Below are 27,887 nucleotides of genomic sequence, written 5' to 3'. Positions count from 1 at the left end.
AAGGTCATTTATGCAGCAATGTGGACCATCAAATAGTGACTCATAAGTATACATAATCTTCAACACAAACATTCTGAGCTGCATTCAATTCAATTCTCATTCCTCTTTTTGTTTTAGTCATGTGAGTCAGCTTCAGTTTAGCATATTAGTTACTTAGATTAATAGTTGGCATCATGGTTTTCAGGTATCTTTTCACTACTTCAAAGTCCATTCTCCACACTAATCCCAATGCCATTCTCTAGAGGGAGAAAAAGTAGCAAAAAACTAATTTACTGCATGACTCATAATCAAGAAGTTGGATATATTGGATGCATCATCACTCATTTAACTGCTATATGTAATTATTATTATTAGCAAGGAAGCCTGAGGCTTATGCTGCACCTGCCAAAAAAAAATTCCCGAGTTGCCCTGAGAGAGAAAGAGAGAGTCAGAAGTAGAAAGGAATCACCAAGAAAGAGAAGAATGATATCCAGCTCAGGACCCTGAGGTGACCAGATATATCTCCCATTATGCTTGATTCTGTGGAACTCAGTGATCCTCAGACATGTCTCGAAAAAAACTCCTCTTCAGAAAAGGAATACAGGAAGCAATCACTGGTGGAAACCTATACTCTAATTCAATTCCAATGACTCTTCCTCTAACGAAGAGCCTATCATAGGCCAGACCCTTACCACACCACACAAAGGACAACTGTACAGGTTCCTCTATGTACAAGATCTCTTTCACTAAAAAAGACCTTGGAGACTAGAAAACATATTCATAATAAAATTATTTACATACCAATCAATATATACAGAATGTTGGTAGGCTTTTAATGGAAATAAAATTAATAAATGGTATATACTGTATAATATTAAAGTGTGATAAAATAAGATGCATAACTAAAAGCAGCAAAAATAAACCGGTATAAAATCTCACAGCTGCAGATTTCAAAAACCAGGGTGTCCCCCCCCCCCCAACAGGCCCTTAGTAGCAATTGCTAAAACTTCAAATCAAGAATTCACAAAGGGGGATTGAAGGGTGACACGAGTAATTACAGACCAGTTAGTTTAACTTCTGTTCCGGGTAAAATAATGGAGTCACTGGTTAAAGATGCATTGCAGGATCATCTAGACAAGACTGCAGCAATAATTCAGACACAGCATGGGTTTGTTAAGGGAAAGTCTTGTCTGACAAATTTGATAGGATATTATGATGTGGTTACAAAGGAAAACTGGATGCAAAAAATAATTTTGATATCATATATTTGGATTTCAGGAAAGCTTTTGACACTGTTGCGCATGGAAGACTATTGTACAAATTGGAGCAGAATGGTATTAAGGGTAAGTTGCTACAATGGATAAAAGGATGGTTAAGTGCGAGAAGACAGAGGGTGGTAATCAATGGGTGCTGCTCTTCGTGGACTAATGTTATTAGTGGAGTCCCACAGGGTTCGGTGTTGGGTCCACTGTTGTTTTGTATATTTATCAATGATATTGATGAAGGTATATCAGGCTTAATGTCAAAGTTTGCAGATGATACAAAGGTTGGCAGGGTTGTTAATGACAGTAATGGCAGTATGCTACTGCAACAGGATCTAGATAATTTGGGCAGATGGGCTAAGAAGTGGCAACTGAAGTTTAACCTTGACAAATGCAAAGTACTGCATATGGGTAGAAGTAACCCCAGAGAAACGTACCAACTGTGTGATACTACACTTAAGGTGGTAGAAAGTGAAAAAGACCTGGGAGTAATTGTGCAGTCAGATATGAAGTTTTCTGAGCAATGTAGACAGGCTGCCAGGGCAGGTCATGGGGTTTTGTCAATGATATATAGGAATTTTGCTAGCAGGGAGAAGGTTGTTGTTGTTTGGTTTTTAGGAGCATTAGCAGCTTAGGCCATATTGCTCCGGGGTATGCGGTAGTCATTCCCTGACCTTTCCGCATCATCCGTATTTGGTGGTGATGGGCTCGAACCCCGGTCTAATCAAGAAGCGTGTGCTACGCACTGCTGCTCCTTCCCACCTGGCTACAGAGGCGCCAGGGAGAAGGAGGTGATTGTTTCTCTGTATAAGGCAATGGTCAGGCCATGCCTTGAGTACTACATATAGGTCTGGAGGCCTCATTTTAGGAAGGATGTAGATTTACTTGAGCGTGTACAGAGAAGGGCAACAAGATTGGTGAGGGGAATGAAGGGATCCTCTTACCAAGAGAGGCTTAAGTTCTGCAAATTGCAGTGGCTGGAGACTAGGCACCTGCTGGGTGATCTGATTGAGATGTATAAGGCCTTGAATGGGTTGAGCACGCTGAATTCTGATGGGATCCTTCCACTTGTTCAGATTACGAACCTAAGGGGGCATAAATTCAAATTAAGAAAAGACAGATGTAGAATAGATGTGCGGAAATTTGCCTTTAGCCAGCAGGTGGTTAATTGCTGGAACAAACTTCCATCTGTCGTTGTGGAAGTTGATAGGTTGAATAAATTTAAGGAGGAACTGGACAGACATTTGGAGGGAATGGTGTGATTTTTTTTTTTTTTTTTTGGCTGATGCTGCATAAGCTCATACACTTGCTTTCTTGCATCACATGCCACTACTACTACTACTTAGGAGAAACCTTTGATATACCGTTGTATATCTGTCTGATATATATATATATAAACAAACTTATATAATTTTCATATTTATCAGTTATTCCTTGCATATATATCAACCATATTTCAAGGTAATTAAAAAGCTTTAAAATTATACTACAGTACATTACTTATCCTTCTTAGGTTTTGACTTCTTTTAAATGGTTTTTAAACTCATAGTATTTCTCATCTGCATTCTGTAATATATTCAACAAATGAATAATTATTAATTTAGAGTACTATATGACTGCTTTAAACACAGTTATTTTTGTAGGGCCAGTGCCAACTCCTGAAATTCCTACAATTCGAAGACAAATTATGGTAAGTATTAATGCAAACACTTGGTAAATTGTTCTTCTAACTAATTTTGAGCACCTTTCTAAGAAACGTTTTTTTTAATCTTTTTTAACAAACCAAAATATATTTTTATAAATTAATACAGGATAATTCAAACTGATCTTTCATTCTTCATTACTGTGACAAAACCAATATAAATACTGTACTTTGAAAATCAAGTTACGTAGACAAACTCAAAAATATTGTGTCGAGTTAATGTAACTCAGTAAGTGGCTGTGAAAATATCAAATTGGCATTCAGTTTCTTGCAGTAGTCTAATATGTTGTTCAGTGGTGTAAAAATAAAATTCTCAACATGTTAAGGCAATTAATACCAGTTGGATTGGCTCTGTTCAACACAAAAAAATAGAATAGTCTGCATACTTTTGTCAGCATTGACATGGAAAAAAAAAAAAGGCACATTTACTTTCAGGGCGTCTGACATGTTCAACCATTATGCTTGTTAACCTTTCCAGGAAGATGAAATGCTGTCTCATTGCTAAAACATATTAGACAGGAAGTTGTTAGTGAGGCTCCCATCTCATAAAAAAACTTAAGAATCATTGCAGATTTTTCCGAGCGTGGTTACTTACCAGCATTTTAGTAACCATTTTCAAAGTTGTTATTAGGAATTAAGGTCAAATTGGTTATGAGATGTAGCTTCCTTGTTATCTTGTGCCCACGTTCCTTTTGCGTAAGTACAAAAATCAAAGTCTAGATTATGACACTTCTCTGCAGTGCTAGGTTATTCTGGAACCTACTGTAAAGGCACCCCTATTTGTTAGTAGATTCTTATTTTCTATACTTTTTTTTGGCTAAATCTTGATAATCCTCTGATTAACAGGTTCTTAAGCGATTCCCTCTTATTATCTTCCAAAATTTGTCTCTATGTTTCAAATGAAAAGACTTTTGTAAAAGAACCCATGGTATTTAATATCTTGTTGAAGCAAAATGGTACGAAGTGGAAACAGCAATTTATATACAAAAACATACGCCATTTCCTTTTCTTGAATTATACACAAACACATTCATACACCAATTAAGAACCAATCATAAGAACTTGTACAAGAATTGTCTGGTGTACCTTTTTTTGTTCAAGGTAGCAGTGTTAACAGTTATGGGAAATTTATCTCTTTAAGTAACCACTATTATACCACGTTAGTTTTTCAAGTTAGTTTATTCAGTCTATTGACAATTAGGTGATGATGTTTGGAGAACCTTCATCAGAACCCATCATCAGACCATACTGCACTAGAGGCTCTTAATTGTACAGTATAGTATTTATACTATACTATACAATTAAGTATAGTATATACTTATAGTATTTAGTAAATAGGCTGAATAAAATAACTTACAAAACAAGTGGTATAATAGTGGTTATTTAGAGAGATAATGTTCATGGAAAATAACCACATAACATTTGTGACTAGCTACATCAATTAAGGGAAAGCAATAAGATACTATGTAAGTCAGTCAGTGGTCACAAATCGCTCATCACAACACTAACATCAGACAAACTAATTAAATCAATATACATATAACCAATTACAATTCTACAGACATGATTATCAAGTGGCTGGTGGTCCAGGAATTGGTATTTTAGTGTTACTATTGGCCATACAGTAAGGAAGTAAAAGGTTAAGATTTGAAAATTTGTAAAAACCCTGAACCTTTGCTATTAATTTGCTGTAAGTCATCTTATGGTACAGGTCTTATTTTCTACATTCAAGAGTTGTATATAATTGCGTGTATTCTTTATATGCTATATTAAACTATTAGTTATTTCTTATTTCAAGGCTTGTTTATATTTTGCATATTTACTTGTCACATGCATAAAGAATTAAGTGCTGGAAGGATTTCAGAGGTCAAAGTTTAAGACAGCATATATACAAAGGGTACTAGGAAAGTTTTGCAATACAGCTTTGTTTATTTAATTTTTTCAAAGTAATTTCCTCTACATTCAATACACCTCTCCATCCTCCGAAACCAATCTTTAAACCAGTTCTGCCAAGTTTCACTAGGGAGTAAAGCACACTCGTTGTCCCAAGCCCGTAGAAGGTCCTCATCACTGGAAAACCGCCTCCCTTTTAGCTTCATTTTCACATGCGGGAACAGTGCAAAGTCGCAGGGAGCAAGGTCTGGACTGTAGGGAGGGTGCTCGAGAAGTTTCAGTCCTGTCGTGGTCAAATATTCGGTGCAGGCTTTGGCGCGGTGAGCTGCAGCATTATCGTGATGGAGGTATTAGGTGTCCATTCTTGACTTTGGCCGCAGGTTCTTCATAGATCCAACGACTTTAGGCAGGCATTGTTCAGTATACCACTTAGCTGTGACTGTCTTCTGCATGTCCAAAACGACACGTTCCACAATTCCACTCGATTTGAAAAATACAGCTATCATTTTCTTCTTTACAGATCGGGATTTTCTGACAATTACGGGTGTGTCGTCATCATCAAAGACCCAAACTTTGTTTTGAGCCTTGGTCGGCAGATCGTAATAGTACAGCCAAGTCTCGTCACCTGTCACGATGTTGTTCACATACCGAGATTGTCCCTTATCAAACTTTTTTAACATCTCCCGGCACCAAGTCACACGTCGTGTCATCTGCTCTTCAGTCAGTTGATGCGGCACCCAGAGAGAACAAAGTTTCTTCACGTGCAAATAATCTTGCAGAATCGAACGAATTGCTGGTGCATTTAGGCCCAAAGTATCCTCTATCTGTTGGTAGGTCACTCGCCTGTTTTCGTCAAGCATTTTCCTCACAGCAGTAACGTTTTCCTCCGTAACTGACGTTCGTGGCCTTCCCGGCCTCTCAGAATCCTCCAGAGTGAAATTTCCCCTTTGGAATTCTCTATACCACCTGAATATCGTTGTACGATGTGGACAATCATCATCTAGTGCAAGAGTCATTTCTTCTAAGCACTGGTCTATGGTTAAACCACGCACGAATTATACCGCAAAACTGTCCTTATCTCATTTCGTGACCACGATGCCATTGCAAGCACTTTACACTCTCACTACTAATGAATAACTGAGCCCATCGACTTGGCGCGGTGGCTACTATGCACGTATGAACATGTCTCAACATGCAGCAACAAGCAGCTTCCTGTGATTCATTGTTGCGTCATATTGCAAAACTTTCCTAGTACCCTTTGTATATATCATCTCCCAGTAATATGGGAAGAGATTTCACCCATTTTCACTCTTGAAGGAATTTCTTTTCTGAAGATAACTTTAATTGGCATTCATATATTTCAATTATTCTTTATGCATATCATAAAGAAGTGATTAGAATGGAGCAAGCCAAAAATTGAGACATGGAAAGTGTACAAATTGCCAATATTCTGAAAAAAACAAAGCAAACAAACAAAAAAAAAAAAAAAAAACCAGCAAATTCTGGCAAACTGGCAATATACGTTTGTGAAACTATATACTCTTTGAACTGTGTACTGGAGGGAAAAAAGTAAATAGCAACAAAATATATGATTTTAATACCAATTGACATTTTCAAGAAATTCATGCACTGTTTATAACTTTTATTCATACAGCTATGTCTTGCTTTAGGAAAATATCAAAAATTTCTAGTAATGATTATTGTGCTTTTACTCATGTAATATTTTACTATTGGGAATGCATGTTCTTTTATTGTGCCCCCCCCCCCAAAAAAAAAGCAGTCCTTAATGAAAATAGACACAAATTCAACTTTATTTTTTCCCCATTTATAGTATTTTATATCATTCATACTATTATATCATTATATGGTAGTATTTTCAAAATATGCTATTTTATTTTTTAATGAGTTTGTTAAATAAAGCTAAAGTTGTTAAAACAGATAGTGAAATGATCCTATCTGAAAAGTCAATTCATATTGTGTACATAAATTTGATTTAATAAAATTCACATATGTATTTTGAAAGCCAAGTTACAAGCTTTTGAAGATTATCATGTGCAGTCCTTGGGATTACGAAGTTTGGCCACCCATGTCTTAATTTATGGTCAAGGCTTTTTCCACTCCTCCCTCAGCAAAAAAGTTTTATTTTGGTCACCAACCATCTAGTATACAATAAAAGTGGATTAGTATAATTTTGTTTTCTATAGAAATTGCTTATTCTCCCCTTTATATTTTTCAGCTGCATTATGAACCTCCAAATGTTGGTATTCTTAGAAAAGCAGCAGTGTAAGTATTTTTATCCAAAAAATATTAATATAAAATAATATTATTTTTGTAAAAAAATAATAACACTGTTTGTTTTTTTTTATTTATATATATATATTTTTGAAGAACTATCTAAAGTCAAATAAATTTAGGACAATGGTCTAATACTATGAGAACTTTAAAAAATAAAATATAATTATGTGAATGGCATAGCCTCATTCTGTACATAGCATCAAAAAAAACTAGGTTTGCTACTTAGTACATTGATCTTATATTGTGGAAGCACTCTGCCACAATTTGTCTTGGTATTGCACTGCTCCAAAGTAGAAGTCAACAACATCAATTTTTAATTTATACTGCAAAACTTTTAATTTATAGTGCAATAGCAAGGCAACTGGTTGCCAGAATCCTTCGACAATATGAGATCAATGCACAAAGCAGTGAACCTAATTTGCTTAATCCACATCCAGAATAAGATAGTATTATGAGACCTTTGCCTTAAATTTATATACTGCACCATCTCTGATCTCATGTATTGTGGATATATTCTGTCACTGGGTTGTTCAGGCACGATGCCTACTTTTGCCCACTGATGAGATCCCAAAAAGGATCAAATCAGATCTGGATAGTGGCATACTTTAAATAAAACAACAGTATATGTTTCTATTGCAGCAATTATTTTCATTAGGAGTAGTGCAATGCCAAGGTAACTTGTAGCAGAGTTTCTAGAGTCCTTTCTCTTTCGTCAGTGGAAGGATGTGATAAAATTACAAACACACAATAGGAAATGCAACTGATGTTAACAAAATGCATGTCATCAACAAAGTAATGCATAATAAAGGACAAACATCCCTTCACTGATGAAAGAGAAAGTTTTCAGGGGAGTGTATGGAGCATTTTCAAGTTGCTCCATACATTCCCCTGTATTGCACCTTCAACACTGGATCTCTTGTTTTGTCTTTAAGGTGGTGTCTCCCAAATTTAGCCTATTTCTGAAGACTTGCAACCAATCATAATAACTCAGCAGCTCATCTGTAAATGGTGAAAATGATAGTTTCTTCTAATTAAACTTTTAATTTTATATTCACATGGGATTTGGGTCATCTGTTCTTCATATCTTGTTAAGTCTAAAGGATAGACAGGACAGGAGGGGAGGAGGGGTTATGCTATTAGTTAAGAAACACATAAAGTCCAAGGAAGTGAAGCCAGTCGACATCGATGGACAGGGCAGTGTCGAGTCAGTTTGGTGTGACATAAGCATAGGGAAATCAAAATTGAGAGTAGGAGTGTGCTATAGGCCTAATGATTCTGATGAGTATAATAAGATATTGTACAGGGAAATAGAGTGGGCCAGTAAATCAGAGAGTCTTATAATGGGGGATTTTAATTTCCCAGATATTGACTGGAATTTGTGGGTTGGTCACTCGCACACTAGCAAGGCTTTTGTGGATTTACTGGATGATTGTTTTCTACATCAGCATGTTCGTGAGGCAACAAGAGGGAGCAATACTCTTGATCTGATTATCAGTAGTGATTCTTCATGCATTAAGAATCTGCAGATAAATGAACCACTAGGTGGCAGTGATCACAGTGTGTTGAAGTGGGATTTACTCAAGGAGGTAACTACCATCAGAGGTAAAGGGAAGGGTTTTTGTTTTCGTAAAGGCGACTATGATGGTCTGAGACAGTATTTAAATTCTATACAGTGGGACCAACTGATGATGTTACCAACAGCAAACTCAAAATGGGAAGCATTCAAGGAACTAATCTTGGAGGCTACCAGGCTTTACATACCAACTAAGAAATATTGTTCAAGGTTTAGGCCTAAATGGTTGTCAGATGAACTAATGAGACATGTGGCAGAGAAGAAAAATGCATGGGATACATACAAATTAATGGGTGACATGGAAGCCTATGATAGATATAAGTTGGTCTGTAACCAAGTCACAAAGGAGATTAGGCAGGCAAAGGCAGACTACGAAAAATCCTTGGCAAAGGATGCAAAGAAAAACAGGAAAGAGTTCTTTACATATTTAAACTCAAGAAGGAAAGGGATGAATCAGATTGGTCCACTGGATATTGATGGTTCAACAGTTGAGGATCCTTCTCAGGTGGCTAACAATCTAAACGAGTATTTTGCATCTACATTCACGCATGAGGAGTTATTCAGGAAGGAGAATGATGTAGGTAAAGTAAACATTGGCAGTGAGCTGGATGATTTTGTAATAACTGAGAGGAAAGTGGAGGAGAGATTGTTGAGGATAAACATAAAAAAGGCACCTGGGGTGGATGGGATCTATCCAGTTATATTAAAGGAGGCAGCAAAGGAAGTAAGCAAACCCCTAGCCATAATTATGAGAGCTTCTTTGGACTCAGGGGAGGTACCCATAGACTGGAGATGTGCAAATGTAACCCCAATTCACAAAGGAGGATCAAAGGCTGACACAAGTAATTATAGACCTGTTAGTTTAACTTCTGTTCCAGGTAAATTAATGGAGGCACTGGTTAAAGAAGCACTGCAGGATCATCTAGACAAGAATTCAGTTATAGCTCAGACGCAGCATGGTTTTGTTAAGGGCAGGTCTTGCCTGACCAATTTGATTGGATACTATGATGTAGTCACAAAAGAACTGGATGCAGGGAATAACTTTGATATTATACATTTGGATCTTAGAAAGGCTTTTGATACTGTTGCACATGGAAGACTGCTGCACAAATTGGAGCAGTGTGGCATTGGAGGCAAATTGCTGCTATGGATAAGGGGATAGTTGAGTGGCAGAAGACAGAGAGTGGTAATCAATGGACACTGCTCAACGTGGACTAATGTTATTAGTGGAGTTCCTCAGGGTTCAGTGTTGGGTCCGTTGTTGTTTTCGGTGTTTATGAATGATATTGATGATGGGATATCAAGTTTAATGTCCAAGTTTGCAGATGATACAAAGGTTGGCAGGGTTGTTAAGGACACTACTGACGCTATGCTGCTGCAACAGGATCTGGAAAGGTTGAACAGATGGGCTGAGAGGTGGCAAATGAAGTTTAACATTGACAAATGTAAAGTACTACATATGGGAAACAGTAACCCCAGAGCAACGTATCAACTCTGCGGTACTACACTGACAGTGGTGGAGAATGAAAAGGACCTGGGGGTAATTGTGCAGGCAGATATGAAGTTCTCTGAGCACTGCAGACGAGCTGCAAGAGTAGCTCATGGTATCTTGTCAATGATATACAGAAATTTTTCTAGCAGGGATAAGGAGGTGATTATTCCCTTGTATAAGGCAATGGTTAGGCCACATCTTGAGTACTGTATACAGGTCTGGAGGCCTCATTTCAAGAAGGATGTAGAGCTGCTGGAACGGGTACAGAGAAGAGCAACAAGATTAGTGAATGGAACAAAGGGTTGCTCTTACGAAGAAAGGCTTAAGTTTTGCAAATTACAGTCTGGAGACTAGGCACCGGCGAGGTGATCTGATAGAGGTGTATAAGGCTTTGAATGGTTTGAGCATGCTCAATGCCAATGGGATTCTTCATCTTGCTCAGAATAATCACCTCAGAGGGCATAAATTCAAATTGAGGAAGGACGGATGTCGGATAGATGTGCGGAAATTTGCCTTTGGCCAGCGGGTGGTTGGTTGGTGGAACCGACTTCCATCACTTGTTGTTGAAGTTGATAGCCTAAACAAATTTGAAGCTCAACTGGACAGGTATTTCCAACGAACGGAGGGGTGAAATGGGAGTGGTGTGTGTTTTTTTTTTTTTTTTTTTTTTTTTTTGGCTGATGCTGAATAAGCTTGCTTTCTTGCATCATATGCCTGTACTAATGCTAATGCTAAGTCATGACATTCATTCATTATTAAACCCATTTGGATGAGAACAGAAGAGAAATGACTAATTTTACAGCTGAAAGCCTGAAGTACTTGATTATCTATTAAAATAATTAACAGTACTTCTATTGTATGGTAGAGAAATGTAAAAAAAGAAATAGTTAAATGTGCATGAATCCTGAATTTCGTTTAATGCACTGTTTCAGAACTACCCTATGACTGTAAAATAAGGGGGATAAAAGTTGTAGTATGTGAATGCGGTGATATATGAAGGGAGTATAAAACTAACACTAACTATCCATTACCATTTTGTGAAATATGGTATACAGTAAACCCTCAGCTTTAAGGACTACTGGGAAGGGGACAAATGTCTATTAAATTGAAGGTTATTTTTCAAGACCATTTGTATCCCACAATTTAAATTTTAAGCAGTAGTCTGTATACATTAGAAACATTGAAATAAAGTTATATTACAAGAAAAAAAAATTTGTACAATATATCGTACAAATTTTTTTTTTTTCTTGTAATATACCACTACTGTATAGCGATACTCTCCGGTGGCAGTCAATTTTTTTTTTCATCCATTAAATCAAGGTCCATAAAGCATTTACTTTATCGTATAAAAATAAATCTTTACAAATTTGCAATGATATATTTATTTACTGAGTTATTTCTTTCAGATCTCCTAGCCCACAGAAGTCATGCAGGCAACTATCCTGAATCCCAAAACACAGAGTTCCTCATCTATTTTTTTACTAAATATACATATTTTCTATTTATAGCCCAATATATATAAAAAATAAAAAATGTACATAATATTTCATATGGCTTCATTTATGTGTCACGAACTGCTAATTTACTCCTTAGATTAAGTACATCATTAACAATTTGTAGTTCATGTTGAGGAATGGATGGTCTTCTCCTTTCATTAACCATTAAACCTAGTAAAAACAATAAATTATAACTAAGAATTCAAAATATGTTTAAAAAGTAAGATTTTTTTTAAGGGTTCCAATTAAGGTAATATTTAAAAATTATTTCCAAGGTATCATTTTTAATTAAAACTATTTTTTGATTCTTCATCACTACTGAAAAAAAAAAAAAAGAAAGTATATGAGGTGTGGTGTGGCAATAAAGTTTGTGGACTGGTGCCGTTACGGTCATGTTCAGTGAGTTTTAAAATAAATGGAAGTGGTACATTGTAGTTCAAACTTCCTGCAACAGATAGCAGTACAGAGATTGTCCAGTAGACTGACAGATTGCAAGTAACAACCAGTTTCGTTAGTACCGTTACCTGTCATGATTTTGCAATGGAGCAACGAACGAATATCAAATTTTGCTTTAAACTGAGAAAATCTGCAGCAGAAACATATGAAATGTTAAAAACTGTTTATGGTAATGAAACATTAAACCATAACAGTGTGTTTGAAGTGGTATAAGTCATTCAAAGACAGATGTGAAGATGTTCGCAACGGTCCAAGAAGTGGGCATCCATCAACCTCTCAAAATGAGGACAAAGTTGCGAAAATTCAGGAAATTATAAAGAGACCATTAATCATATTCTGCATGAAGATTTGGGGAAAAGGAAGGTCTGTGCACAATTTATGCTTCACAGATGAGCAGAAGCAACAAAGAGTGTCATCACGTGAAGACTTCATCCAGACTTATCAAGGGAAATTCTAATTTCCTCAACTGTATTGTCACTGGAGATGAGTGTTGGGTGTTCAGTACGAACCCAGAGATGAAGCATCAGAGCATGCATGCAGTGGATTTCAAAATCATCACTACGGCACAAAAAGTTTCATTTACAGAAGTCCAGATCAAAACAATGCCAATCATGTTTTTTGACAAACAAGGTATGATCACAAAGAATTTTACCTGAAGGGAGAGTCAATGCTGTGTTCTACATATAGGTGCTTCAAAGACTATTGAAGTGTATTTTCCAGGTGAGGCTGCAATTTCAATAGAAAGGCAGCTAGGTTGTGTTGCATGACAATGCCCCCGCCCATTCCACATTTGTTGTAAAGACATTTCTGACAAAACATGGCATTGTACAGACCAACCACCCATCCTGCTCTCCCGATCTAGCCCCAGCAGACCTCTCTCTTTTTTAAGATGAAAACTGTCCTTAAAGGAAAAAGATTTCAAGACAAAGAAAAATATAATCTGCAAACTGAACATCACCTCTTTGGATGCCTTTGCTGACTCTTTTCAGAAACTTTTAGAACAGTGTAATAAGTGCATTCAATCGGGTGGTGATTACTTTGAATAAAAATAAAACCATTTTTGAGCTCTTTCGCTTTGTGTTCTTTTTATTGCACCAGTGTGGAAACTTTATTGCCATACTTCATACAATAATCTCTCAAATTAAATATGAATACCTTGAAAACCATGGATATATGGATATATTGGTTAGTACATCAAACTTTACAAATCAAAGAAGAAATAGTTTAATATTTTAAATATTATAATGCAAAGTCTTGCAACTTGATGATACTTCTAAAAACATTGATGGTACAAGGGTACCATCAATGTTTTCACGTCAAAACCACAGCTGAAATTTTGTTCTTTTATAGATCGTGTCAAGTAATATTTTATGCAAAATTGTAATTGCAAATGTCTGAAAAAAGAATGCCCAAATTTGAATTTCTGTTAGTGGCACACTGTGAGTTTGCAATCATAACAGCTACTGTGGAGAAGACCTAAAGATTGAGAGTGAGGACTTGCACATATGTCTCAAGAGGGAGGTGTATGGGCAAATGACTGCTTGGTGACACTATGTTTTTAGTTTTGGTTATTCTTCCTGCAAAAAAGAATGACTAAAGCTAAACACTGTCACCAGAAGGGATGTTGTGTGACAAACTGCATGAGGAGGGTGAGGAACTGACTTGCATCATTCAGCTGGAAAGTTAATGCTACAAAATTACAATTACTGTTTTACTTAATTTTTCCACAGTAGCCGTTACAATTGCAGCTTAAAATTAGCTAAAAGTAATAACATGATATGTAAATGAGCAAAATTTCATATGAAGTTTTGACAAGACAACGCTGACAGTTCTCTCATGAAAATGCATGTCTGGAGGACAGGCCTAAGGGTAGGCAGATGTCCTCTAACATGGTTTCACTAATAATGCTATAATGAGCTATCAAATCCTTCGTAAGGATTTGATAGCTCATTAAATGTCACCTCACTCTTGTATAATTGGACATTAGCATTAGTAGAGGCATATGATGCAAGAAAGCAAGCTTATGCAGCATCAGCCAAAAAAAAAAAAAAAAAACCACTCCCATTTCACCCCTCATATTGACCAAACCCTTTGTATAATTTTTGGCTTGTATAACCTGCAGATATCTCAATGCCTTGGAGGGCTATAAGAGATCATAATACTGTATATACAAAAATAGCAATCTAATGGCATGTTCTCTGGGTTCAAGCCACAATGTAAAGTACAAAGGATTTTTCATCTTCCATTAGTTTTTTTAACATACAAATGTCAGATAATGTGAGACCCATGATTTGTCTTGGTCATCAATTGTAACACCAAAATAAGTATGAAATACTTCCTTCTAAAAGCCAATGATACTTTGTTTCAGATTTCATGGAGTCAAACTTCCACGTGTGTAACATGCTACTTAATTATCAATTTGTCCACTAAGCTTTACGTAATTTTTTTTTGTTGTTAACATTACGTAATTTTTTTTTGTCGTTAACATTATTGAAACTTTTGGTGGTCTGTTGATTTACATAAGTAATTAACCACATTTTAGGATAAGCAATATGCACCAAGATAGCTAATGCTACGAGGTGTCAGTAAATTGAGTGTATTCTATTGTCAGTTTTCCTGTTTTGCAGGTAAAAAAAAAAAAAAAAAAAGATTCGAGAAGGATAATTATATCAATTTAAATCAAAATTATAAACTAATTGATTAGAGTGTGAAAAGAGAAAGTTCATAAAAGTTCCTCCTGTTCTGACAGAAATTGAATCCAAGCCTTTTTTTATGCATTATTTTTTATATGCTTCACCCTGTCAATGGAGAAGGTTTTGATCACAGCACTAAATTTACAATTATTAAAGAAATCAGATCTGTGCTAAAATGCATATTACAACCTAATCTAGGCCTTGAAGAGAATTGTAGTTTACGACAAAAAAGGGTGTCCCAAGATAAGAGTTTCATCATTATTCCTGTGGCATGCCATAAGTGGCAGCTTGATTTTTATTAATATTGTCATACTTAGGCCTGGATCTAGAAACATAAATTATGAGTTTTACTGTGTGACAGTTTTAACTGTAACCCTTTTTCTGAAATGAAATTCACATGATTTTTTAGAACCTACTTTATATCAATGCTTAACAGTAATTAATTTAATTTATAATTTCTTTTTTTTTAAGGTGGGTGCAAAGATTGTCTTATTTTTTTTTCAGTAATACTGTAAAACTAGAATATCTATAACTATATAATATGAAACTAGTATTTAAAACATATTAATGAAGGCATGATTATTTTAAAAAATTTTCACAATCTACGAGATTAAAAAATTAGCTTATGAAATTTCTGGCAAATTTTATACCCTAAGCTTCAGAAATGCATATGAAATTAAAAATTTTTTTTTCTGGTTAATTTGGCAGTTCCAATAGCAGTACTCTGCCATTTCTCAATATCTCTTATTACTACAGTAGTAGGATGGAAAAGTTTCAAATCTGAAAACCAAAATGCATGGCAGAATGCTGGAATTAGTAAACATGAAATCATCATCTGAAATGAAAGCTTTGTTAACTTCGTTAACATTATTTTTAAGAAAATCAGGGACACTATATTTTAAGTGGAAGTGATGATTATAAAAAATAAAATGGGACTGACTGCAAGTTTTAAAAAAAATAGTGATTTCAAATGCATGTAAATTCAAGATAATATATAAATTCTTATGGGGGGGGGAACCCTCAAGGACATGACTCCATCCAAACTAATAACTCTAGACCAAATTCATGCTACTTTACAGAGAAATCTATCTTCTTTAAGAAAGAATTATTTTTGCAGTCTTACACAAAATTCACTTCAGTCTGCAAAGTATTAGAAATGAATACACAGAAGATCACAGTTTCATCATTTTTGAAAATGCTTTCCAGTGAAGCAGATGCCCCAAATATCACCATTTGTTGTTAAGAGAATGAAATTATTGAATTAAACAACTGAAATGAGAATTTTTTTCAGAGAAATATCCTTCTCCCTATGTTCTTTTCATTTGTTTTGCACATTAATCTTTATAACACAAAATTCATGAAAAAGACTGCATTTATCAGCTTATTCAAATCAAAAGATTAAATCTCTGCCATACAATATCATATGCTACCTTAACATTATTCTATTCAGGCAGAGGTGCAGACTAAACTAATTAAATGCTGCTAAACATGTGCAGAGGGAAAAGAACATGGTGTAGAAGGATCTATTTTCTAGTCAAGAGATTAACCTGTTTCAGAGTTTGTGTACTACTTGCTCACAATGTAAGGTATCATCAGATAGTGGTCATTTAATAAATATAATGATATAATAAATAACATATATATCTAGGAAACATGCAACTGTGCATTAAAGTGAATAACTTCATCACAAGCTACGATGAAGTTGTTAGCTTCGTTATGATTTGATGACTTAAATATATTTACATCTTTAAATAAGAAGTCAAGCTAAATAATTCGCTTTTGATAGTTTACCTTCTGATGTCAATCTCTTAGGTCCTTCCTTTTTATCTATACTCTGCTGATCACCACCAGTTTTCAGGATTTTTGTCTGAAATATTGTATGATATTATTTTAACCACTGTGAAATTCTTTTAACTCTTTTTAATAAGTCACATGAAATAATATACTAGATTTTGCAACTTTCAGATCATTTTTATCTATTTATTGAGGATTTCTCAGTTTTAAATTGTAGAAAAAATTTGAAATAATGAGTGCTTAAGCCTGTATTAAGTATAATTTGCCTTTAATTAAAGAATTTAATTAAAGAATCTTAAAGAATTACATGACTTATTCTCAGATGTTTTAAGAAATTAAAGGCAGATTACACTCCATGCAGGTTTAAGTGCTCATTATTTAACCAATTTTCAGTTATTGATATACATGCACACCATGCCACTAACAAAATATTTAAGAAAAATTTTGACAAAAATATTGCCATGGAGAGAACTGTGAAAGAATGAAATGGTTTGTTTGAGGAAAAAAATGACTTCCCATGACCACTAATGGGTCAAACATTATTATAGTCTGACCAGCATAAGAAGTGATATTGGATTTTATTAACCAGAGCAGATGTATTAATTACTCCCTGTCTCTACAGTAAGCTACATAAGTACATGATCTCTAATTTGCAGCATCTGTCAAAGAAAAAAAGACATCATAATTATTTAATTTTAATTTACTCAGGCTTTTCAAAGCCTTAAATACTTTATCAGTCCCATTCACATGTCCAGTATTGAAACTCCGCAACCCATAAAGCTGAAATCTTTCTCAATATATATATAGGAATGCTTCTTTATATCAATAAATCAATAATTAAAATTGTTGCTCCTTGCTGCACCTTTTCTAGCAGATCCACATCCTTCTCAAGATGGAAGTTCCTATCTATATGCAGTAGTCAAAATGTGGTCTAACTAATGCTTTATATAATAGAATAATTACCTATTTGTCCCTACTAGCAAAATTCCTGTACACCGTCTATAAGACACCATTTGCAGCTTGTCTGCATTGTTGAGAGAACATTACATTGGACTATCAACTGCCTTAGTTGATATTCCGATGTAAATATTAACTGCCAATATTGCACTGATTTTTTTTTTTTTTTTTTTTTTCAAACTAAATGGTTAATATATTTAGATGTTGTTGAAGCAGCATATTGTTGTTACTACATTACTTTGTTATTATTTTTTGCTTTGCAATGACAAAGGGTCAGGTACTTGATATTATCCTTTGGTGCAGTTTCTATATAGAAAGATGGTACCGGTAAGATGTTACACAATTCACAAAGAGATACCAATGAGTTTCTGCAGTGTTCTCCCCTATCAAATGGGCGCACTGCCCGGTGAATTTAAGTGACCACCTGGCTAAAATTTAAGCGATTCTCACAGTATCATATGGTACTTATTTCGATCAATATAACTCAGCTTTCCGGTATGTAACCTACCTACGCAGTTATAATACCTCCCACTATTCAACCATCACGCTGACATCATGCGGCCATCATGTAGTTTGACACTGCGAATCCAGATTACCGAGAATATTGTCATGTGCTTTATGTTGAGCTATCAGATGCCAGTCGGTTGACAGCGTTGATATGTTGGTTGAATTCTGCGGTTCACTGAGTCAACCCAGATTCACTTTCGTTATTCAAATCTTTCGGACACTTTCTGAGTTGACTTAAGTGTATTGACTCACTCACTCTGCAGTCATCTCTACGGCAAGCTGAGTACAGTAAACCCGCTATTCGCAGGGGTTACGTTCCTGAGAAATGGCGCAAATACTAAGTTATGGTGCCCACAGTAATAAAAGGTTTCCGTTCCAAAGTATGAAATTTATAAGAAAAACTAGCCTAAAATTTTGTCTATGTATGTATTTTATGTACCTGCATAATATTATAGTGAAATACAAGTATAAGGTATCGAAATGAAAATAAGAAACAATTTAATATTAAATGTAACATTTATTAGAAATTTCAAACAAATCTTTCCAAAACATGGCATTCTCTTCCAAAACAACCAAGTTTTGTCTGCATTGAACACCTGTTCGGGAATATATCCTTTGTCCGTAATTAATTTTCTTAATTCAGTCCGGAAACTTTCTGCAGCCACAAAACCTGCTGATACAGACTCGCCTACAAGTTTCACGTTATGAAGGCCATTGATTTTTAAACCTTTCAAACCAGACTTTGCTAGCTAAAAAACTTATCCCGCCAGTGCTATCACCAGTTTCGCTAAAGTGTTGATAAAGGTGTTTTTCCTTTTCACGAATGATGAGTGAACTTAACGGAATTTTATTTTGAGTTTGGTCTTCTATTCACATATTGAAAAGCCTTTTCCATTTTTTCTAATTTAACATCATGAGTTACAGACCAAATTTTTGAAGCAATTAGCATGTTTTCACGGACTACGGCAGATTTTTTTCTTCCGATTTCTTGATTGATTGTACTGTTGACTCATTGATTTTATAATGTTTTGCCACAGCGTGACACTTTCACCATTAGAAATTTTGTCTAATAATTCAATTTTACTCACTAATGTCATCATCTTCTTTGATCTTTTCACTATTCCCATGTTATTTCGTAGCCATATTTCATAGGGGTTAAAATAGAACTTGTCCACAATAAAGTCACACTTGAAAAAGTGTTTACACTGCAAAATGGTAGATTTTTCACTTTCGTAAGCATATTAATCAAAAGAAAACGACTAAACCTTCCATGACAAGCGCATAACACATACTGAACAAGGGAAGCATCTGCGCTCGTGATTGTTACCCCCCCCAACTGAGCACTGTTTTGACTGGGAAAAATTATTTTAGCCATGCCTATATTTTTTATGGTGGGAAATGTTCACGGCACTTTAAAATTCACATTTTTTTAGGTTTCATTTTATATTAAATCAGCGACTGCAAATAGCAGGGGTTTACTGTATTATAATTTTGCAAGCTAGTACACAACGTTAAATTCTGTGAACTGTTAGATGCATTGTTTGTGTTGGTCTCTGTGCAGGAGCACAATAATAATAATATGTATTACAATAAAATAAAACTTAGTAAAAAATTACAGCTACAGGGCTCAATAACTTTCATAATTTTAGTATATTAAAAAGTAAGAGATTACCTCAATCTTTTTCGTGGAATGCTTCCAATCAATTCTCTCTCATATGTGACACTCATAGAGATACAACCAAATCCGATGCGCAATGGAACCGAAAGCCCCAACCCGATCCCGAAACACATCAAACCACCGCAGCAAGGCCACGAGTGCGAGAAGACATTGTGTCATAATAAATAGTTAAAACTGGTTCCGATAATAAATAATTAAAATCACAATTAAAAAGATTAAAAATTATTTAAAATTAAACGGATTAAAAGTTACGATTTGGATAAATACTCAAATTAAACGAAATGCACAGCTGTTTCCCTTCTTTAAGCAGACCACGCTTTTCGGTTGATCGCCGTGTTCACAGAATGGGAATATCACGAAGTGTTTGTGTGTGTATTTGACTCTGAAATATAGAGATTATTTATATTGGCGCATGCGAAAAAAAGACCAAAAATCCGAAATTAGATAAGGCCGTCACAAATTGATAGAATTTTCGTGTAGTTTCATTTCAAGCGTTTCTGCGATCGATAATTTAATGTAATTGTGTTGTATATTTAAAATTAACGCTTCATTGAATAGGAATACGTGACCATCATTGATTGCATGAAAGGCCAGTTCCGATGCGTTTGCACGTGAAGTGCGGACGGAAGAAGCATGTTGCTTGACACGTAACTCTAACATGCAATGAGTTACGTATCAAGCAACATGCTGCTTCCATCCGCACTGGAACTGGCCTTTCATGCGATCAATGATTGTCACGTATGCAGCATCAGCCAAAAAAAAAATCACACCATTCCCTCCAAATGCTGGTCCAGTTCCTCCTTAAATTTATTCAACCTATCAACTTCCACAACGACAGATGGAGGTTTGTTCCAGCAATTAACTACCCACTGGCTAAAGGCAAATTTCCACACATCTATTCTACATCTGTCTTTTCTTAATTTGAATTTATGCCCCCTCAGGTTCGTAATCTGAACAAGTGGAAGGATCCCATCAGAATTCAGCGTGCTCAACCAATTCAAGGCCTTATACACCTCAATCAGATCACCATGCAGGAGCCTAGTCTCCAGCCACTGCAATTTGCAGAAATTAAGCCTCTCTCTTGGTAAGAGGATCCCTTCATTTCCCTCACCAATCTTGTTGCCCTTCTCTGTACACGCTCAAGCTAATTTTCTACATCCTTCCTAAAATGTGGCCTCCAAACCTGTACGCAGTACTCATGGCGTGGCCTGACCATTGCCTTATACAGAGGGACAATCACCTCCTTTTCTCTGCTAGCAAAATTCCTATATATCATTGACAAAACCCCATGACCTGCCCTAGCAGCCTGCCTGCATTGCTCAGAAAACTTCATATCTGACTGCACAATTACCCCCAGGTCTTTTCATTCTCTACCACCTTAAGTGTAGTACCACACATTTGGTACATTTCTCTGGGGTTACTTCTACCCATATGCAGTACTTTTTTTAACCTTGACAAATGTTGCATTTGTCAAGGTTAAACTTCAGTTGCCACTTCTTAGCTCATCTGCCCAAATTTTCTAGATCCCGTTGCAGTAGCACACTGCCATTACTATCATTAACAACCCTGCCAACCTTTGTATCATCTGCAAACTTCGACACTAAGCCTGATATACCTTCATCAATATCATTGATAAATATACAAATGGGAACCTCCCATGAGTCCAAGGATACTCTCATAATTATGGCTAAGGGTTTGCTTAGTTGCTTTGCCGCCTCCTTTAATATAACTGGATAGATCCCATCCACCCCAGGTGCCTTTCTTATGTTTAACTTCAACAATTTCTCCTCCACTTTGCTCTCAGTTATTACAAAATCATTAAGCACCCTGCTACAATTTGATAACCTTCTGGCATTTTCAAACCTTAATAACTCCTCATGTGTGAATGTAGGTACAAAATACTCATTCAGTTTGTTTGCTATCTGAGCAGGATTATCAACAGTCGAACCATCGATATCAAGTGGACCAATCAGATTCATCCCCTTCCTTTTAGAGTTTATATAAGTAAAGAAATCCATTCTGTTTTTCTTGGCATCCTTTGCCAAAGATTTTTCATAATCTGCCTTCGCCTGCCTAACCTCCTTTGTGACCTGATTACAGACTAGCTTATATCTGCCATAGGCTTCTGAGGCGCTTGATAATTTATATGCATCACATGCATTTTTCTTCTCTGTCCCGAGTTTCATTAGTTCATTTGATAACCATTTAGGCCTAAACCTTGAACAATATTTCTTAATAGGTATGAAACTTTAGTATCCACGATTAATTCCTCAAATGCTTCCCACTTAGAATTTACTGTTGATAACATCCCACTGTACAGAATTTGATCCCACTGTACAGAATTTAAAAACTGTCTGAGATCACTGTACTCACCTTTACGGAAGCAAATTTATTCTAATAGAAGTTGTTTAAGAATCACCTTCACCTCTTCCTGTGGCTACTTTTAACCTTTTAGTCTGTGAATCCCCCCAAGCTAGCAGTTTTCCGAACCACATAACACTGCCTCAATAGCATCAGCAAATATTCTTGCACCCTTTCTATTTAAGTGTATCCCATCCCTGTAGAAGCAGTCTCTTCTGTTAAGAAACACAGACTACGCTGAAAAAAAAAATTCTACCCCTTGAGCCTTACATATTCCCTCCAGGGCCGAATTGATTGACAAGGCTCTCGTCATGTACTCCCTCCTATCGTGTCTGGGCAGAATTGCAGACATTGTCAAATTTAACCCTAACTCACGACTTTTTAGCAACACTGACCTGTACTTGTTAAGTAAATCTGCAAATCTCCTACTCTTAATGTCATTGGTGCCAACATGTACAACAATATCACCTTTCTTGTGCCCTTAAAAGATGATATATGCTTTACAACGTCATCAACTTTTGCCCCCGGCAGACATACCTTGGTCCTGTTCCATCTATCCTTTTTACACAATATATTCCCCATCTCCCTGACAACAGAGTCACCAACAATAACTAGTTTCTTTGGGACCAGTGCATTCTGCCTTGGAGATTGCCGCTGTGTTGCCTGATGCCCAGGAGTGAGCTCTGGCGTTGAGTTGGGCAGCTAAGAGCTAGAGCTTGACGGGCCCGTCGTATTAATTTCTTTGAGGGCATCTACCCTACACCTCAAGTTCTCATAGACGCCCAGTAGAACGCCGAGTTGATGCCTAATATCTAGACACTCTCTGCACCTGGCACACACAAAGACATCCTCTTTGGCTAGATCATGTACTGTTCCAGAGAGTTTGGCAAACATTTCACAAGTTGCACATTTCTTTAGGCTGTGATGCATTGAAGAATCGCCCCCCCCCCCCACCTCAGTTCTCCCCTGAGTCACAGGATTCCTGCCACTTTGTGCCCGTTGCTTTGCTGCTCTTGTCTGGGGCATGATGTTTTAAATTAATAAGATCAATAAATTTAATTAATTGTCAATACTACGCTATCTAATAGAATCCTAAATGCAGTGATGCATATTACGCTATATAATTATATGTTAGAGCTACCTAGTTACCATTTGAATTCCCTACCATTCTATACAAAAACAATGACTGCAAGTATTATAGTAAAGCATAAAACCATGATATTTTCCAATTGTCATAGTGGAAAAACGTTCAAAGACTAAAAATAAATTGCATTAAAGTATTTTTAATACCTATTATTTTCCTAAATATATATCTAAATGTAAATTTCTGTTCTTTCACTATTCCAAAACTGATTTTCTTTCATAAAAAGATTAGAGTCATGTCAAGGATGATAACAAAATCTTTCATTCGGTGAATGATTGACCATACTAAAATATAACAGTGGCAGCAGAAGAGATAATGGGAAATTTGTGTAGCTCCCATTCTTTTATACCCCAAACAAAAAACTAGCCATTTTGAATTAATATATAGGTATACTTTATCACAAATTTATTAACTGAAACATTTTATCTTACTTGATGCACCAGTTTTCGTTGTATAAATGATTGAAGTCTGTTTTCTTTTGAATTATCACCAGATTCTTTACTATTGCTACCTTCCTAAAGAGAAATAGAGACAAAAGCATTGCATCATCATTTAAACTCATTGAGTTTTATTATTTTCAAACTAACTTTTAGTATAATTAAGTTGCATTTTATTCTCTGTTTCTTTTAGGATATGCAATTTTAAGGTATACTAAAAGTTGTTTCTTTTCAACTATAGGTTGACAGAACATGTAAATTTATTATTTTCTTAATTTGAAAAGATTCAATAAAACAATGACCAAGATTTCAACTTGTATCCCGAGTGTCTAAGAGAACCAGGTTTATAAAATAAATGAACAAGCCTATAAAGTTTATGTACTTTTTTTCTTTTAAAGTGCGAGTCCAGATCAATATTAGCATGCATGTTTAAAATTATCATTAGTTTCATCAGAAAGTAACACATACAAATACCTCTTGACACATACGTAACACATACAAATACTCCTGCTCTTGACCACTCGGCTACAGTAGGCCTCCGTAGCCGAGTGGTCAAGAGCAGGAGTGCAGTAGCACACGCTCTTTGAGTAGACCGGGGTTCAAGCCCGACTACTGAATACGGTCGATCTGCCAACCCGCACTGGACCAGCGTGGCAGATTATGGTCCATTTCCCTCAGCATGAATCGTTGAGGAGGCTTCCATCCTGCAGTGGGTTGATAATGGCTGCACTTTTTTACAGTATGCACTTCTTAATCAAACTTAGTGTTTAAATATGGTACAAGGAAACCTGGAGCTTTTGTTGCACTAGCCAAAAAAGGTAAAAAAAAGAAATTAAGTAATAATAAATAACAAAATAAAATAAAATAAACTAACTATATGATTCCCTCCTCACATAGGTATCTATCCAGCTGAATTTTGAATTTTCTCAAGCTGTCAGCTCAGCCACCCATGGAGGTAAATTATTCCAATAATTAACAACCTGCTGGCTATAAAAGAAAACTTCCTCAATCCAATCTACACCTCTTTCCCTGTAATTTGAATTTATGCCCCCCCCCCCCATTTCTGGAATAAAAAGGTTGAAAATTTCACCCTCATTCAATTTATTTTATCCTTTCAGAGTCTTATCCACCTCAGTCAGGTCTCTAAGGTGCTTAGTTACTGGGCTCTGTAGCCCACATATATGAGGTCTTTCTAAATATAGGACATCCTTTTGCTGATCTAATCAGCATTCATAGAGACAGGTCTTGCCTGTCTTTGGATCCTTTCAAGAAGTTTGATGTCTTTTTTTTAGGTGTGATCTCCATATTTAAACAAATTATAGATTATGACCTCCCTATTTCTACAAGAAAATGTACCAATAAATCATCAAAGGGATACTGTGGGCCTTCTTTGTGCATAGTTACATTTCCTAGAACTTCATATCAAGCCATATCATAACACCCAAATCCATTTCTTTCTCTATTGTTTTTAGTTTAACCCCACCAAGTGTATAAGTTATTTTGGGGTTGCTATTCTCCATGTTAAGATATGGAGCTTACAGGGGAACAGGCATTCTGTGTGTTATCAGACACTCAGCCTAAAACACTGATAAATCCAATATCTTTCTATTACAGAAGATTTAGGAGAAGTCCGATTGGCCTGCCTCCCTAAAATCCACTCATGCACACCTTCTCGATGGTAAGCCCTGTTACGTCACTTAGGTGGCAATGAACGTGTAGAGTGGTTCTCTTCAAGACGCCTGGTCAGCATGAAGAGGAAAAGACCAAACCCTTCAACATATGACAGCACGACAAAGGAAATGGCCCTCAGTCCCCAGCGGCTTTCACTCCCCCTCTTATGGCAGAGAGAGGATCAGAGTGGAAGCAGAGGGTGCTAAGAATCTCTGGGTACGACCAGGCTGCAATGCATGGAAACTGATCTTGGCCTGTTACAACGTAAGATCGCTCATCGGTGAAGACAGGAAATTACAGCTGAAAAAGGAATTAGAAAATGTGAATTGGAATATCATTGGTTTGGCTGAAACAAGAAGAAGAAATGAATCACTTATAAGTTTATCAAGTGGAAATCTGCTGTACAGCAATGGAAACAGTGAAAGGAGCGAAGGTGGAGTTGGCTTTCTGGTCCATAAAGATATAAAAAACAACATTTTGGAATTCAAAAATACATCACCAAGGATGTCAAGACTAATACTCAGGATTTCTAAGAGGTACAAGCTAAAGGTTATAATGATTTATGCACCAACATCGAGCCATGATGGTGAACAGGTTGAAGAAATGTACACTGAAATTGAGAGTCTTCTAGATGAGCAGAAAACCCACAACACTATCATTATGGGGGACTTCAATGCTAAGGTTGGAAAGAGACAAAACAGTGCAGAAAGGGGAACTATAGGAAATTTTGGAATTGGTGAAAGAAATGAAAGAGGTGAAAGACTTGTGGAATTTGCAAAATCTTGAGGATTGTCAGTAATGAACACTTTTTTAAAGAAAGGGATGAACAGAAAGTGGACGTGAACAGCCCAAATGGATCAACAACTAATGAAATTGACTTCATCCTCACTAACAGAAGATATATTGTGAATGATGTTACCGTCCTGAACAAGGTAAATGTTGGAAGTGATCACAGAATGGTAAGATGCACACTTGATATAGATGTAAGAAAAGAAAGGAAAAAACTGACTCAAGTAAATAATGTTGTTGTTATTTGGATTTTAGGAGCATTAGCAACTAAGACCATATTGCTCCGGGAATATGCGGTGGACATTTCCTGACCTTTCCACATCCTCCGTATTTGGTGGCTCACGGGCTCGAATCCCGGTCTAATCAAGAAGCATGTGCTACGCACTGCTGCTCCTGCCCACCTGGCTACGGAGACGCCCAAGTAAATAATACGAAGGTCTTTGAGATAACAGAAGATTAGAAAAAGCGGTATGTACTGGAACTGAGAGAACAGGTTTGAGTTTCTACAGACTGTTCAGGACCAAGTTATCGACAAGGAATACTACAACTTTCTGAAAGCAATGAAGCCCAAGAAACCTATAGGTAAAAAGAAATCCAAAGAAGAAAAAATTAGTCAAGAAACACTTATCATGATGAACCGAAGACGACAATTGAAGAGCAAGGTAAACACTGACAAGGATAAAATTGAGTATACTGAGTTATGCAAAGCCATTGGAAAGAGACTCAGAGAGGACATAAGAAGATTTAACACAAGAAAAGTAGAACAAGCGTTAAGGGAAAGCAAAGGATTTAAATCAGCAACAACGAGCAGTAATACAGAAAGACAAATGATACTGAAACTGAAGAATAGCAATGGTGTACTTATAAATAGCAGAGAAGGCATAATTCAAATAGCAGAAGACTACTATAGAGAATTATACAAAGAGCAAGTGATTGATGCCAGCAGTAGGGAAGATGGATCACAAATTAGTAACACATACGACATACCCGATATCCTTCCTAATGAGGTAGAACATGCATTGAAGAAAATGAAGAATCAGAAAGCCCCATCTTCCCAGCGGGAAGATGAAGTTACTGTAGAGTTATTAAAATAGGGAGGAAAAGACCTGACACAGAAACTTTCAAGACTCTTCACAAAATGTATTAGAAAAGGTGTGACGCCTAAGGAGTGGAATAATGCAATCATAGTTTTGCTGCATAAGAAAGGAGATAAATCAGAAATCGGAAATTATAGACCAATTAGCTTGTTATCCCACATCTACAAGTTGTTCACAAGGATCTTTTACCAACAGATTAGAAAGAATACTTGATGAGAATCAACAGAAAGAGCAAGCTGGCTTTAGGACAGGATTCTCAACTATGGATCACCTTCACGTAATATCGCAGCTAATGGAAAAAGGAAATTAATATAAAATACCATTATGCCTGGCATTTATGGATTATGAAAAGGCATTTGGCTTCATACAGCATAAGGCAATGTTTCAGGCACTGGAAGGACAAGGCATAGATACACCATATATTATGATTTTGAAGAAAATATATGAGAATGCTACCTCCTTTATTAGACTAGACAAAGACAGTAGCAAATTTAAAATTGAGAAAGGAGTTCAACAAGGAGACACAATATCTTTGAAGTTGTTTACTGCTGCCCTTGAAGAAGCTTTCAGAAGATTAGACTGGTCGTAGAAAGGAGTCAATGTGAATGGAG

At 36.1% G+C, this 27,887-nt stretch overlaps 1 protein-coding gene across 2 annotated transcripts in view; it reads right to left on the bottom strand.

Annotated features, from left to right (window-relative positions):
- Nucleotides 1–6,891: 6,891 nt before the first annotated feature.
- The window catches only part of LOC150082530 (TBC1 domain family member 31-like), a 51,653-nt gene continuing 30,657 nt past the window's right edge, over nt 6,892–27,887 (bottom strand). The window contains exons 7-9 of one of the 2 annotated variants that reach the window (XM_090378669.1): nt 23,714–23,797; nt 16,633–16,708; nt 6,892–6,995 (exon numbers count right to left, since the gene is read on the bottom strand). In XM_090378669.1, the coding sequence (XP_090234795.1) occupies nt 6,985–6,995; nt 16,633–16,708; nt 23,714–23,797 (171 nt within the window). In that variant the 3' untranslated portion in view covers nt 6,892–6,984. Of the gene's footprint in view, nt 6,996–11,742; nt 11,864–16,632; nt 16,709–23,713; nt 23,798–27,887 lie in introns of those variants that run through there. The other variant, XM_090378668.1, reaches the window with a different exon arrangement.

Source organism: Mastigoproctus giganteus, chromosome 7 (genome assembly GCF_048544385.1).
Source record: "Mastigoproctus giganteus isolate SK-2022 chromosome 7, ASM4854438v1, whole genome shotgun sequence".
Lineage (NCBI taxonomy): Eukaryota > Metazoa > Arthropoda > Arachnida > Uropygi > Thelyphonidae > Mastigoproctus > Mastigoproctus giganteus.
This window is presented reverse-complemented; position numbering and strand designations above follow the sequence as displayed.